This window comes from Leptonychotes weddellii, chromosome 3, assembly GCF_054177405.1.
Source record: "Leptonychotes weddellii isolate Sample4059 chromosome 3, ASM5417740v2, whole genome shotgun sequence".
NCBI lineage: Eukaryota > Metazoa > Chordata > Mammalia > Carnivora > Phocidae > Leptonychotes > Leptonychotes weddellii.
In genome coordinates, this window is record NC_138371.1 from 97,270,047 (window position 1) to 97,286,659 (window position 16,613).

A 16,613-nucleotide genomic window follows, 5' to 3' on the forward strand; every position below is an offset into this window, starting at 1 on the left:
AATCATGTTTTAGAATTAAAGTTTCCACTAAGATTTCCTTCTGGTACCAAGACTCTGTCAGTTGGAGGGGTGGGATAAAAGCAGAAGATAACTGATGGTTAGTTTATTTATATTTATTCATCATGTATATTCTAAATCTGCTGCAACTTTAGAATTTGGAATCTCAGTGGTAAATGCACCTGTAGTTCAGTTGGCTATTGTAATTCATATAAAAAACAGCTGCTCCAACTTCAAGGTCAAAAAACCAAGCACGAAAGGAAGAAAGATAGAAAAAAGGAAAGTTATTATTTTTGTGAATCTGCAGTCCAACCTGGCACATTCAGTGTTTTATCAGGAGTTCTCAACAAAGGAATTTTGCTTGAGCATGTGAAGGAAAGAAGCAGGCACCCAGGAAATAAATAGTGGCTTTTGCACTTGGTGCCAAGAACCACAAAAAATTTGAGATATTATTCTGAACGTGATGAGCATTTGTGAACCTGACACATGGAGGTTTTCTAAGACAGGCTTAGAATGATGATAGTGACATTTTTATGAGTTGATTCATACTCAGTCAAAGGAAACATCATCATAATGAACATGCTAGATACCAAGGGCCAACTGTAGTGTCTCATGCAGAATTGCTTCTAGCTAGGCCAGCCAACTAATGGTGATAGTTATCCGGAAGAGTGAGCTCAAACTCAAGAGAATAAATGCATGCATGCATATTACTTGCTGGAAGAAACCATGTTAGAGATAAGGGTAAGAAGGTAGAAGGATCACTTAATTATAGTACTGACTCAAATTGTCTAATCAAATCATTCATTTTAGAATTTTAGAGCTTTCAAGGTATGCAGGCTTTGAAGGTCAAGAGATCACAGTTTAACACCTGACTCTGCCATATAAAATCTGTTTGATTCTTGACTCTGGCCAAAGCAATCTCTCTGGCACTATGTTTCCTCAACTAGGTTATGCAAATAATATGAAGAATACATTCTTTCCCTTTGGGTATTCAGTGAGTTAATGATAAGGTTTCTAGCATACAAGTATGTTTGAAATGTATTTTTTTAAGAAAAATTAGAAGCATTGTTCTGATTCTCTGTCAGCTTTCAGATTAAATGAAAGCCTCAAAAACATGACTATCAGCTGCTTTGAGGATGATGCTAGAGTTTTGTTGTTGTTCTTCCTCCTCAAATGTTTTAGTGAATTCTAGACAAGATGCATACAAGTGAAGAACAAAGTATCTTAGAGTAGCAGTTGAAAAACCAAATACATACAAGGGCCAGAAAGGCAATATGAATGAATGAAGTGGTTCTGGTGGAGAATGTGGCCAAGTGGGGATTGGATTCCCCATCTTAAAATAACTGCCTCTACCTTAAAAGAGCTGAAGCTGAGCTTTGCTATGCAGGAAAGCAGGTTCGTGGTTAACAGATTTGATTATTTCAAAGATTTATTAGAATTTTAAAAATATTTCTCATTTAAAATAAAATTGGTAACTAATTAAAATAAATACTGGGAGGCAGAAGATATGTAGGGAAGGGATGTGTGTATATGAGTGCAGGTGTGTGTGTTTATAATCACAGGGATAGAGTACTGTGAGCTGTAGAACTCACGGGGAAGATAACATGCCACATAAATGCAAAATGCATGAAGAGATCCAAAGTCAAGACAGACCAGAAGGGCCTGGGGAGCCACTAGTAGTTCAGAAGTCCTGGTGCACTGAAGTCAGAGAAGGGAATGTGGGAGAAGGAAGCTGAAGAGGTAAGTGGTGGCCAGATCTTTCATATTGTATCATCTGTGCAATGGAATTTGAACTTGATCGTGAGGACAATCAGTAGTCTCTGAAGAGCATTAAATAGGAATGGCAGAATCAAATTTTCAAATTTGGTTGATCTTTCTGATTGCAAAGTGGTACATGGATGAGAAAAGTCAGGACTGAGTGTAGACAGATCAATTAGAAGGTTGTTGATGGGAATCAAGTTGAGGTGAGGAAGATTGTACTAGGGCCATGGATCTAGGGGTATAAAGAAGCAGATGACACTATATGTTAACTACACTGGAAAAAAAAGGAAGAGGAAGAGGAAGAAGAAGAAAGAAGAAGAAGAAGAAGCAGCAGCATAAGCAGATGGAACCAGAGATATCTGGAAGAGCACATCCAAAGCACTTTTTTGGGGAGAAAGGACTGTTGAGCAAGAAGGGGGAAGGAAGATTGTGGCTGCATCTCTGTAGAGTATTCAACGTTCAGAGAAGGTTCACACCTGCAACAAAACTCTACACATAGCAGGTAACGTCAGAAAATGGAGAGCACCAACAACCTGACTGTGTGAGTGTGTAGGCAAGGAACATCTCTCTGGAAATATTCTATTCTTAGTCTACCTATTACTTCTCCATAAAGAAAAAGGAGCCTGACCTCTAGATTTTATCCTTTGTAAAGAATGTAAAGCAGTCAGGTGAAAACTGAAATTTAGTTCATTGTGCAATTTGTTCATAGTTCTTTGTGTCACGTGTTTTGTCAGCATCTCAGAGTGAAGCGATCCTCTTGTTTTGGATCATTCTCTCCATAATCTGTATGTCTCAAACCTCAAGGAGTGCATTTCTGCCAGGGAAACCACCCCAGCCACTTTCATCTCCATTTATAAACTTGTTGACTAAGTCACACGTGAGAAAATGTGCAATAGACCTTGCATTCTCAACCTCTGCTAGAAGAAAAATGCCACTAACAAGATATATGAAGAGTTATTCAAATCTACGACAGGGAGTGACTGCAAAATAAGGGGAAAAAAAAAAAACAAGACAAAACATTTGACTACATAAATCCTCCCTTCTTTATTCTGCACAATCTCTGGAAAGGAAATAATGAGCCTTCCTTTATGATCTGCTTGTATTTATAATTGATTTATCTTGTGGTTAAAAGATTTACTCACTCAAATTGAGACAGACAGGAGAATGCAATTTGGGTTTGACCTCCTGGCCTTTTTGAATGTCACTTATCAGACCTGAAAATACAGTAGAGTTTCAGCATTATTTCAGAATAAAAGATGTTTTGGAGTGTTACGTCTGTCTGTGGATGCAGCCAGTGGCTGCCATCCCCGTATTTTTGTGTCTGTAGACCTGGTGTGATTCAGGGAAGTCGCAATACTCCCTCAACCCCACTCTATACTCCCATCAAACCCATTTCCAGTTATTTCCTTGTCCACCCTGCGAGGCTGACTGATGCCAGGAATGTTTAGGCTACCTAACTCATTTCTTTAACTTACTGCTTTGTTTCTTGTCTAAAGTCTATATTCCTGGTCTGAGATGACACATTTGGAATTCTCATCTGTATCCACCTTGGTGGGGATATATTTTTATCTGGTCATTTGCTAGACCAAGATTTAATAGAGCTGTAGGGCTAGAAATGAATGAGGTTCAGAAAGGAGAGTTGATAGATACAGAAAATAAGTGAAAAGTCTGTCCTGCCCCTGTTGTTTTTGTCTCTGTTAATATACTTTGTAGATCTTGAACACCTGAGGGTGCCCTCCATTTATTCATGTGTGTGGACTTGAGCCCGCACTGTTGAATCTGGAGTAGAACTTGTGTCTTTAAAGGCAGGCTGGACCCATGTCTTCTCTGGGATTTCCCATAATTTTGAGCACCAAACAAATACCTGCTGATGGGATTTAGCTTAATTTCTTGACTTTTGTCTCTCAGTGTACATTTTTCTGACATCAGAGGTTTAGGCTAGTAGAGTCCTGGATTTCCAATGGTAACAAAATCCTCTGTCACTTTGAATCTACACCATTCTTGAATAATCTGTAACAAGCATTATGAATCTCTCTGAAAACTTCAGGATGTCCCTGCAGCAGAAAGTTGGGTTAGAATCCTGTTCTTTAATCCAAAAGGACAAATTTGCCTTCCAAATAACAATTTGGAGGTTAGTGCTAGGATCTCTCTCTCTCTCTCTCTCTCTATATATATATATATACATATATATATATATATATACATATGTAATGTACATATGTAATGTACATATATAAACAACCTACTTGTCTGAGTCATTTTAAGGGCTCAGGAGAGGGCATAGCAAAGAATAATGATTGAGTATGTGCTGTATTCCATGATCTTCACTAAGCTTTACTGTAAACACACTAAACAAACTTATTCTTAATTTACAGATCATGTAGCAAAGGCTGAGGTGATCAGTGGTCAACATGGCTAATCAGCTAATGACATGGAGTATGACTCCATGTCTGTCTGTCCTAAAGCCTGCCCACCTTCCAGTGCTTGCATTGCACTGCATGAGCAATACAAACTTGTTGCAGTTTTCTAAATTGAGGTGCCTAACAGCTTGCTTCTAATTCCATCAGAAGGGACAATCCTGCTTGAGTATTCTACTTCAGACAAAAGTCTGCTATAGACTATGTCATGACACATTTTATTTCATTTGCAAGAAACATGGTAATCTGTAGTTTCTGTCTTAAACATCATAAACTATAGGATTCCATGTGAAATATAATCTTTTCTTTCTCCCTCCCTCCCTCCCTTCCTTCCTTCCTTCCTTCCTTCCTTCCTTCTTAAAGATTTATTTATTTATTTGAGAGAGAGAGCAAAGGGAGGGGCAGAGGAAGAGAATTCTTAAGCAGACTCCTTGCTAAGCGTGGAACCAGACATGGGGCTCAATCCCAGGATGCTGAGATCATGACCTGAGCGGAAACCAAGAGTCGGACACTCAATCAACTGAGACACCTAGACGCCCCATTGTTTTTTTGTTTTTGTTTTGTTTTGTTTTTGTTGTTTGTTGTTGTTGTTGTTTTGGAGTTAGGGGTGAGGAGGTTCCCAGCCTGGAAAGACATGCATTTTGCACATGCTATTTGAATTCCTAATTCTCATTGGAAACTGTAATGGAAAAGCTCAACACAGCATGACAACAGAATAGTGCTTAACAGTTACCAGTGTCAATATTAAACCTAAAAGAATTGAACTGTATGATATCTTACTTTTTTTTTCTTTTTATTTTTCACTGCTTAGGGGGAACATCATCAAGACAGAAAGGCTTTCTAGGATGCATACGCTCCCTACACTTGAATGGGCAGAAATTGGACCTGGAAGAGAGGGCAAAGGTCACATCTGGAGTCCGGCCTGGATGCCCAGGTCATTGCAGCACTTATGGTAGCATCTGCCACAATGGGGGCAAGTGTGTGGAGAAGTACAGTGGGTACTTCTGTGATTGCACCAATTCACCATATGAAGGACCCTTTTGCAAAAAAGGTACAGTAGATGCCTCTGTTTCATCCCCATGCTGTATTGCAGTACCTATAAGCCATGATCAAGTCATGCCCTTAGACACTCCTTAAGTGATCTTTTACCTTCTTCAATTTTGCTCTGTTTAAAAACTCTGTGTGGCCCCTCAACATAATTACATACAGCCATTTTCACTGTGTGTGGACACTGGCACTGAGACCGAACAGGATGGATAGTAACAGTGCAACACGCTCTCCTTGGCTGAGGCCAGCTGAGCACTGGGAGAGGTGGACTTTCATCTCTGTCGTATCAGCCTGATCTCGAGGGACGCACTAATCTTTCCAGTCCCAGTTCCTTAACCCATGCATGTAATGGCAGCATTATAGATTGTACCCCGGAAGAGTCTTAGTGATGCTTGAGCCATTTTCAAGTATTTTTACAACAGGGAACTTATAGGTAAGTCAGTAGAAACAATACCATGCATCTAGTAAAATCTCCCTATTATGCAGGTGATGTGAGTGGAGTCTGAAGCTTTAAAAGCCCTGCCTGGAGATTCACATTTGGTTCATCAAGGGGCTGGGAATGGAACACAGGGATCAAAATCCCTGTCCCAGGGTCTTTCTATATCCTCTCCTGTCTTATGAATTCATTGCATTGATAAAACTAACCATGATGGATGTATACCTTGAACAAGGAGTGATGGTCATGGTGTAAATTCTCTAGAAAAATTCAAAATAACTCTACAAACTATAAAATCACATTATTCAATATAAACACTTAGTATTTTTTCAAATACAAGGACAAAAGATTAGGTCTCCTATCTATCTTTGCAGGATTTTAAAGTTTATTTTATTGATGGGAAAAAAAATGTTTGTTGAGCAAATAATGTAAACAATATTTCAAGAGCAGCATTTAAACTATTAAAATAAAATGTTTTAATTACTTTGAAATACGATTTACATTTAAACAGTGATGGCAATTATGCATAATTCTTGTCAATTCATTAAAACGCATTTCCCAAACACCTCTACCAAACAATGCTTTATTTAGTCCAATTTACTGCTGGAACTTAAAAACAATAGACAAAAGAAGAACACCCAGTGTTCTCATTGAAGGACTCTGTAATTTGAGCTCTTCATAATTTACACTGGCCTTCTCCACAGTTAGATTGAATTACTTGCTTATTATTGTTGAGAATCATTATACTCCTTGGGAGAAAATGACTGGTACAAATTTTAAGGCCAACAGTGTGTTGGGCCCTGCATGGAGTTTGACATAAAGTGGCCCCATCCCAGTAGGTGTTGACCATGGGCTAAGACAAGCCAAGTGCCACTGGATTTTCACACTGGGGCAGGTATCTGAATAACTGCCCCTAAAAAAATTAAATGCCACCCTTAGTCTGGTCCCACATGGCCAGAAGAAGCAAATACAGAATCAACACCATCAGGCCTTCTCACAAAGTTAAACTAGCATTGTTCTATAGGATCTATACCCAAGTCCTGTGTTTGGAATTTTAAAAAAAAAAAAAAAAGAAGAAGAAGAAGAACAGTGTGATTCTACATTTCTCCAGGGACATTGCTCAAACATCTCATAGATCATATTGTTCTAAATTTAGCTTAATTTTTAATTGGCTTTTGTGGTTTTTTTTTTTCCTGAAACAACTCTGATTAATTATCTTCTGTCCATATCACCATATCTTTTAGCAGCATATGTTGAAATAGCCTCTGTGCTCTCTCCCAACTTTTTACTTCAATCTATAAGCAAAATAGACAAATATGTGCTTAGCCTTTTCAGCCTGCTTCATATTTCACAGTTCCAAACTTTCTCCTCTTTCTCATAAATCTAAGGAAATGATTCCCTTTATATGCAGTAGCTGCAAAGTATGTAGGATGAATCTTTTAACCAAGACTTTTAGCCATGCCAGTTACCTGGGGGAACTGGAATGGAAATGAGAGTCACTAGCTAGGAGATGATCCTAAACAAGGGTGCTCACGATTGGGTTAGTCTTCCATGTTAACTTCCCAGGGCATATGTATTTTACGGAGTGTAAATACTAGAAATATATGGGGTGGAATTACCAATGCCTGGGCCAGAACTATAATCCATTGACCTACTCTCTGTTTCTGATTACAGTACAGAGTAATAATAATCATGCAATTAAATAGTAATTATTGACCACAACATACATTTCTCTTGGCCAACCTAGTGGGGAAGATATTAACATATTGAGAACATTGAAATTCACAGAGGTCGAATGACTCCCTAATAAATGTCAGGGCTGGAGACCCATCCAGCATCTTTTTGGTTTCTTTTTTCTCTTTAACACCCTAATTTCATTCAGTATAGGAATATGGTAATAAGATTCATTTTTTTTAATGTTTTGCGTGTGTCTCTTTTTCTTCCCTAAAATCCCCCCTTTTAAATTGTATAATGCCATGATTTTTAGCAATTCACAAAAGTTGCACAACCATCACTATTATCTAATTTCAGCATATTTTCATCACCCTAAAAAGAAATCTTATACATATTAGTAGCTACCCCTCCTTCACCTCTCCCCTCTGTGCCTGGAAAAAACTGATTTATTTTCTGTCATTATGGATTTACCTATTCTGGATATTTCATATAAATGGAATCATACACTATGTGGCCTTTTAATGTGTAGTTTCTTTCACTTAGCATAATGTTTCCAAGGTTCATCCATGTTGTAGCACTTAACATTTCAGTATTTTGTTCCTTTTTTATTTCCAAAGAGTACTTTATTCCATTATGTGGATGCAACACATTTTGTTTATGCATTCATCAGTTGATGGACAATGGGATGTTTCCGTTTCTTTGGCTATTATAAATAATGCTGCTATTAACATTCAGGTACATATTGTATGGCTTTATCTTTTTCTGTTCTCCTGGGTATATACCTAGAAGTGGGATTACTTGGGTCATATGGTAATTAACTTTTTGAGGACACTGGCAAACTGTTTTCAAAGTGGCTGCTCCATTTTACATTCTTACCAGCAAAGTGTAAGGATTCCAATTTCTCCACATCCTCACCAACACTTGTTATTATCCATCCTTTTGATAAAAGACATCTTATTGTGACTGTGTGAAATAGTATCTCATTGTGGTTTTGACTTGCATTTCACTAATGACTAATAACATTGGACATCTTTTCATGTTCTTAGACAAAATGTTTAAAGTGTTTGCCCATTTTTTGATTGAGTTATTTTTTTCTTTTTATTGTATAGTTGTAGGAAATCTTTGCATATTTTTAATTCAATTCTCACGTTAGATATATGCTTTGCAAGTATTTTCTCCCTTTTCATTTTCTTGATAGTATCTTGTGAAGCACAAAAGTTTTAATTCTTATAACATCTGGTTCTTACTGTTTTCTTTTTGTTGCTTGTGCTTTTGGTATTATGTCTAACAAATCATTGCCTCACTGAAGGTCACAAAGGCTTATGGACATTGTTTCTTCTAAGAGTTTTATAGTTTTGCTTTTACATTTAGTCTTTGATGCAGTTTGAGTTCATTTTTGTAGATGGTGTGATATAGGGGTTCAGCTTCATTCTTTTGCCTGCAGATATCCAGCTATTCTAACACCATTTATTAATGTGTACTTGCAGATATCCAGCTATTCTAACACCATTTATTAATGTGTACTTGCAGATATCCAGCTATTCTAACACCATTTATTAATGTGTACTTGTCTTTAGCCCACCTGCACCCCCACCATTATATGAAGAATCTGTATATGGCTGTCATAGTGGTGTCATTTGTTATTTTTTTCTAATTAAAAAGTTAGACAATGTATTTGGAATTCTATTTGGAAATATATTTGGGAACCTAGAAAAAAATCTAATTACTCAAATAGACATATTAAAAAGGAAATCTGATTTGCTTCTAGCTCTTTTCTTTGTACTTAATATAGCTGCAATAATTCTGTATTTCATGTCTACATTTTATATCAAATTTTCTTTATTTTATTTTATAGAGATTTCTATATAATTCATCAGTTTTAATGATTGCAATAAATTCCCACTGGTGGGATTGCCTCTGCTTACTTAACCCATTCTATCCCCAGAGCAGTTTAGCTTAGCAATAGTGGCATCATTCTGCACTTGATCTGCCTAAGTTCAGATTCTGGCTCATCTACAGTCTACAGTGTGTGATGCCACTTATGTAACTCACCTCCCAATTTCTTGGTTTTCTCATCTATAAAATTAGAAAATTCAAAAATCCATCACAGAGGGTTGTGGTGACATTTAATAAGCATTTCACAAAGCACTTGGCATAATGCCTGGCAAATAAAGTCTCACTAAGTGCTTGTTCTTATTATTGTTTTGGAATTTTATTTTATTCTTTTTTTTTATTTTTTTCAAAGATTTTATTTATTTATTTGAGAGAGAGAGATAGAGACGATAGAGGGAGCATGAGCCGGGGGAGGGTCAGAGGGAGAGGAAGAAGCAGACTCTCTGCTGAGGAGGGAGCCCAACATAGGGCTGGATCCCAGGACCTAAGCTGAAGGCAGATGCTTAATTGACTGAGCCACCCCGGCACCCCTGTTTTGGAATTTTAGATTGCCCCAACTTTTGCACATAAATAATGCTGTGATAAACACGTGGATTGATTATTTTCTTGCTAATGGAACTTCAGTGAAAAAAATAGTATGCATATGTAAGTATGCCTTACCAGTTGCCAAAAACCTGTTGAAAAGTTCTTTAATACTTACCTTCCTGCCAGTGTGTATCACTTTTTTTTTTTTACTTTTCTTTACAAAAAGACCCAATTCTTGGTGATAATAGGGAGAAGAGTTTCAGAATCCTCATGCACCCATTATCTAGCTTCAAAAATGATCAACTCATGACCATTTTGATTTCATCTATATATTCACATCTTCTCCTCCTTTATTATTTTGAAGCAAACTTCAAATATCACATCATTTCATCTATAAATATTACAATATGTATTGCTAAAATATAAGAGCTTATTAAAAACACAGATCCATAAGACCATCATCATCAGAAAAATGAATAATGTCTAATATTATGAAATATCCACTCAGCATTCAAATTGCCAGTTGTTTCATATATTTTTAGTTTGATGTTCTGCTAAATTAATCACACCTTGACTGATTTCTAGGTAATCACTAGCCTACTCATTACCTTACGCTTATTCTAATTCTAAATTCTATCACTATTATTTAGACCAGCTATTGTCTATTGAGTTCCTGCTATGTGTTGTGCTTCTACATAATGTCTTCCAGTCCTTCTACCTACTGCAAGATTGAATCCATCTCTACTTGTACATGAGCTGAGGTTGAGTGGGATCCTGTGAGAGTGTTAGAGAGGGGCAGAGCCAAGTGTCAGTTCCCATCTGTCAGACTCCACAGCTGGCTCAGAGACACACTCTCTTCAGTGCCACATTATTTCCTAGCTGTTTCTCTTAGTTCATTCCACACTTTACTCCTGGTCAGTGTGGAGTTCCTCTTTATAAGGTCTGGTCAAGCTATTGTAGCCACAGAGACCTCCAGCTCTAGGAATCATTGTCTCTGTCACACACATCACACTCCAGACTACCTTCCATTGTGTTTTGTTTTGTTTTGTTTGATACGTGTCCTTTCTTCTCAGAACATAATCAGCATAATTCTTTCCACCAAGTAGGTGCTCAATAGATAATGCTAATATTTCTTCTGTGGCCTTGGAGTAGCATGATGGTCATAGATGATCACATCCAAATTAAGATTTTTCTTCTAATGAGCCCAGTGGTTTTGTGTATTCAGACAAATCACTCAGAGAGCTTAAATATGGTCAGGGAGCTTAAACTCTTTGATTATAAAATATAAGACACTTAGGGAATAATAGAATCCAGGTGTTTGCTGAAGGAAGCTTTATGTTAAAATTGACAGTATCAAAATATTAAACATTAAAATAATTAAACATTAAGAATAATTAGAACTGGGACTAGGGGAGAAAGGAAGACAGAAATTTGGTAGGATATTTCTAGTTTAAAAGTGCTTTGCATTTTAATTTCCTGTCCTAAGTATTAAGAAAAAAATGTAATATATATGCCCATATCTAATATGCTATTCATAACAGAATGCTCTGTATTACAGTTACATTTGAACACACTCACAACATCAAATAAAAGCCATTATTCTGTTAACTAGGAGATAGTAGCTCAAAATGCAGGCCAAATGTCCCTGAGGAAATTCACTCAAGGAAAGTGCTTGAATCAAGCTGATGATTAACCGGAATCCTCACTGTCACAAGTCTCTGCCGCATATCTTTGTAATCAGGAGTACTAATGTAACCCAAATGATAAATGCAGAACACATTCTCTGAACCTTTAGTCAAAATGAACTGGTATTCCCAATCTGCTAACAATATGCATAAATATGCAACTTTAATTTTTTGGCACTCTTACAGGCTGTTATGGAATTTTCACAAAGGTAGAACAAATTTGCAATAGAATTAGGAAGGGAAAGCCAGGATTGATTATGTTCTAGGTGCCACCAACTCAATCAGGGGATTTCGTGGGGAATTAGGAAAATTCTACATCATTCCAGAAAAAGAAAAATCAATCATGCCAATATGGGTTCATGTTTATTGTGCTATCTTTATAGTAGGGGGTTGCTGCCAGATCCAAGCTATGTTGTACTATGAAGGAAACTTTCCTCCATGCCCTGATACTATATTACTGTATAGAGATAAAATTGAAGGAGAACTTAGAGCAGCCTGTATTGAAAGAAAAGAATATCTCAGCATTTGGATGGATATTCAGTAAATAAACAGATACAGTCTGTGAAGGAAACTGTGACGGGTTCAGATTAAAGTCTCTTCTAATATGAAGAGCCTACAAGATCCAACTATAGTGTATCTCTTATAAGTGTTCTACACACAATATCTCACAATTAGTCACCCAGAAATACTGTGGAGGTGTTATGTTTCCCATTCACCAGATGACAAAACAGTCTCCACAGGGGTTCACTAACTTACCTGGGACCACACAGCTAGTATGGTATTGAATGAGCCTTCAGATCCAGAACAGAAGCCAAATCCTGTGCTCGTTCCAACAAACTAAAAGGGTAACAGTTGGAGTGAGCACATGATACAGGGAAGGTGGGTGATTTGCACATTCCTGCTAATTGAATGTCATTGGTTTGTAGATGCTGCCTTTTTCCATGGTGGTGGCAGAACTCCATCCAATGCGTTATGCTATAGGAATTGTATCCCATAGGAAGGCTTATTTGTTCACGCCTTTGCTATCTTGATTGAATACCAATTCCTAGGCACCCAAAAGAAAAGGGAGTCCGGAGGTTAGATACCTATGCCTTTTCTACTAGTTCCACAGCTTCTCTATTTTCTGTTTCCACAGATCCTAATATTTTACCCAACACTATGAGAATTACCACTGCTTCTCCCAGTGTCCTATTCTCAGTAACTTAGGACCCACTCATAATCCTCCTAACACACCAGAAAAACACAAGCTGGAACTGCTAGAATCTCAGTTTTGAAACTAAGAAGGTCCCAGTAAACTTTATCTCTACTATGCTGGAGGCAGGGACAGTTTATCTTTGCTTCTTGAGAAATAAGCCTGGCACATGGTAGTTATACGGCAAATGTATGTTAAACTGGAACAAAACTTCAGGATGCAAATCTCAGCTCTCTTTTTTTAGCTATGCAACCTTGTTCAAGGTGCTTAACCCCTGCAAGCCTAATATTTCTCATCTGTAAATAAGAGTAACGACTTCTGCCACTTCAAACTTATTGTGGAAAGCATGTTATATAATTCCGGCAAAAACCCTCATGCTGTGCTTGATGCATAGCAAACAATAAACAGTTATTGCTGTCCTGAATAATCAACTAAATGTTGCAATGTGTGCATTCCCCTCTTCTATTTTTCAGAGGTTTCTGCTGTTTTTGAGGCTGGCACTTCAGTTACTTATATGTTTCAAGAACCCTACCCAGTGACCAAAAATATAAGCCTCTCATCCTCAGCGATTTACGCAGATGCAACTCCATCCAAGGAAAATATTGCATTTAGCTTTGTGACAGCCCAGGCGCCCAGCCTCTTGCTCTACATCAATTCTTCTTCTCAGGATTACCTGGCTGTCCTGCTCTGCAAGAATGGTGAGTACTGACAGCATGAAGTCTGATGGAGTGTCACAGTGGGCTAGAGGGACAGTGCGTGCCCTTCAGAACACTGCATAATTTCAACCTAAATTTGGTCCCACCTGGGCAGCTTAATCCTGGACCTCCAGCCAAAGCCCTGATTGTACTTTACCTTTATGACCTGCATTTGGTATTCATTGCTGAAGTCTCAAATGCATTGCCTTTAATTTGCCTCAACTGTGTAGCAGTAATTCTTTATTATTTATTCTGTGCTGGAATCCATTAAGTGTAAAAGAGACGATCATAAGCATATCTGAATTTCAGAAGGACACTCATCACATATATCGTGTCATCTTTGCTGCAGTCGCCTTTACTGAGGGCTGTTAAAACAAAAAGCAAAAATGTAGGCTGTATTAATAAGAGTTAATTGCCTAGGTCTTGGAGAGAAGTGGTGTATGTGAATCATATCCCTGTGCAATATGGGGCATTGTGCTGAGAATCAGACTTTGAAGAGAATGTGAACAAGATGGAATATGCGAAGGCTAAAGGGGTACAGGAACTGGGCCCACTTCATGCAAGGGCTGTTGAAGAACACCAGTTCTGACAGCTGTTAGGAGAAATCAGGTTTTCTTCCCTCACTGTGTAATTCCACCTCACAATGAGGAGGACTGTTGGTCAAGGGCACTGTGAGATCAAAATCTTAGGGGATGGAACAACTATTAGAACAGACAAAGAGGGCAAAGATGTGGACATCCCTGTAGTCACGTCTCAAAGAACAGGTTCCCGTGATCAAGAGTATGTTCTTCCTCTTCTTGTAATTTGCCCCGATACAATGAGAGGAGTCTGGGCTTTAGAACCATCCCCCAGGTTGGACTATGCTGGGGCAGAGAAGAAAGGAGGCTTGGAATATACAGCATACACTCTGCCCTCTCCAGACCTTAGGGCAGAGACTCCACAGAGACTCCAGGTATTTATCTTGCTCTACTTTTTTGGGGAGTGGGGGGTAGGGGATGGGTGTTATTCTTCTTTGCTTCATCTTGCCCTGTGACTATGACACTGAAAATAAAGAAAGCTGTGTGGGCCTAACACATGGATCAAACCTGGTGGGCATGTGAGTTCAATCAGGCCTGAAGTACATTAATAATAAGTGTCCCACAGACAATAACAGGACTCATTCATTCTAAGAGCAAATGCAAGGGAAGGAAAAAAGAGAGAGGGTTCCTGGGGTAGTGACTAACCACTCCAAGACTATCGGATCTTGATGAGCCTACAAAGAGAAAGGAACCACTATGGGTTATTAAACCTCTTATTTATCAGCAGACCTTTGTATGATTAGAACCATTATATTAACTTGTCATATCTTAAACTTTGCCCCCATAATGTCTCTGTGAGGTGGATAAGTCTGGTTGAGGACGCTTAAGCATGGATTAACTGATTAACATAGGTCAGCCAGATAATTCATGACACGGTTGGGACCAAAGCCAGATCTCCTGATAATCAGCTTCACCATCTTTCCTCTAAGCTAGACCATTCTGCTCTGATGTGGCTGGACTATAGTAAGATAGTTACAGAGCCCTGAGATGCAAGATTTTCCCCAAAGCATCTTTTAGGTGTGATTCAATGGCACATTTTTACCTGCCAGGCTGTACCTATGGATACAGACAATGCATAACAGGAATATTCGATTTCATATACATACTGCTCCATATACTTTCTCTCTACACACACACACACATACACACACATTCTGGGCACTATTCTAATTAATGTGCACAGCCCTTAATTCTCACAACAATCCTATGTGGTTGGTGATATTAATCTCATAGCTCCAGAAACTAAGGCATACAGACACTTAATAACTTGCTTAAAATCTCACAAGCAAGTAAGTAAAAGAGTTAGAATTCAGTCTTCCTTCCCTGACTCTGGTAGCATATTTTGTGTTCTTAACCATAGCTCTAAATGAAGAGTGTTATTTATTTTTTGAAACATAGGGTGTTATAAATAACTTGAATTTATTTAATTGGGAAGGCATTCTTGAATTCTTCCTGATCTCCTATTTTCTTATACTCTAAAGCCTCACTTCCCTGAATGTTCTACTTGACACCATAGTCATTTGCATTTTTTAAGCCCTGGCTAAGTGCAGGAAGCAAGGAGATACCTGTGCCTTGTTTGTTTGTTTGTTTGTTTTAAGCTTAGGTCTCAGGGACAGTGTGAAAATTCAGGCTTCACATCTCAGTCTATAACTCACAGGAGATGGGTGTCCAGGCAGTGTCTAGTCATGTAATGCCCACTTCCCCTCACCCTGTCTCAGAGAACCACCTCCCCCATTGCTCTAAGGAACTCTTGTCACACTGGACAGTGGTAGATGTCTTTCTGACTTAGGATCCTGGGCATTTCCTGCCATCTTATCATACAGAGATGCAGTGGAGATACACACTCATTCATTCATTCTTTCAATGACTCCCACCTGCACAGTATCAGGAACTATGGGGAGCAAGAAAAATAAACAGGATGCTGTGCTGTCTAAACATGTTAAGGAAAAAGAGAGATTCAAAAGTGGCCTTACAGGGGCGCCTGGGTGGCTCAGTTGTTAAGCGTCTGCCTTCGGCTCAGGTCATGGTCCCAGGGTCCTGGGATCGAGCCTCGCATCGGGCTCCCTGCTCCATGGGAAGCCTGCTTCTCCCTCTCCCACTCCCCCTGCTTGTGTTCCCTCTCTCGTTGTGTCTCTCTCTGTCAAATAAATAAATAAATAAAATCTTAAAAAAAAAAACAAAACTGCCTTACAGTGTTTGATGGACAATCTAGATACATGAGGGAATCAGGTTGTCCAGATTTCTCAAGCCGTCTTACCAGAAGTTAGATTTTGTCTAACCTTGAGGATGAATCTCCTAGGAATTCAGAGGTTATAACAATAAGGCAAATGCCTTGAGCAAGAGTGCATTCCTTGTCATTGGAGGCCTTCAAACAGTAATTAAATGACAATTTGTTGGAAAAAGTATAATAAGAATACTGGCTGTGGTTAAGGGAGAAAAATAACCTCTGAGTTTCTTTCCAAGTCTGAGATTTTGTGATTCTCTATTCTTGTGTAGTCTTACATTTTTATTTCTTTCTGCTAGGGATGCATTTGTAGCCTTTGAAATGCTTCTACAAGGAATTAAGAATTGGAATTGGTACAGCTTATTCCCAGTATGCTCATGGTATTAGGCCACTGACCTAATTGCCAGCGAATAATATGGGGACCTTGCTTCATGAGGAACTAAGAATATTTTTAATAAGACTTTGATAGACTTCAGGGAGAAATATTCC

General features: G+C 38.4%; 1 protein-coding gene across 2 annotated transcripts in view; it reads left to right on the forward strand.

The window, feature by feature from the left end:
• CNTNAP5 (contactin associated protein family member 5) overlaps positions 1–16,613 on the forward strand; it is a 741,254-nt gene that overhangs the window by 642,372 nt on the left and 82,269 nt on the right. For both annotated transcript variants that reach the window (XM_081814618.1, XM_081814619.1), the window contains exons 18-19: positions 4,987–5,226; positions 13,101–13,325. In XM_081814618.1, coding sequence (XP_081670744.1) covers positions 4,987–5,226; positions 13,101–13,325 — 465 coding nt within the window. The remainder of the gene's footprint in view (positions 1–4,986; positions 5,227–13,100; positions 13,326–16,613) is intronic.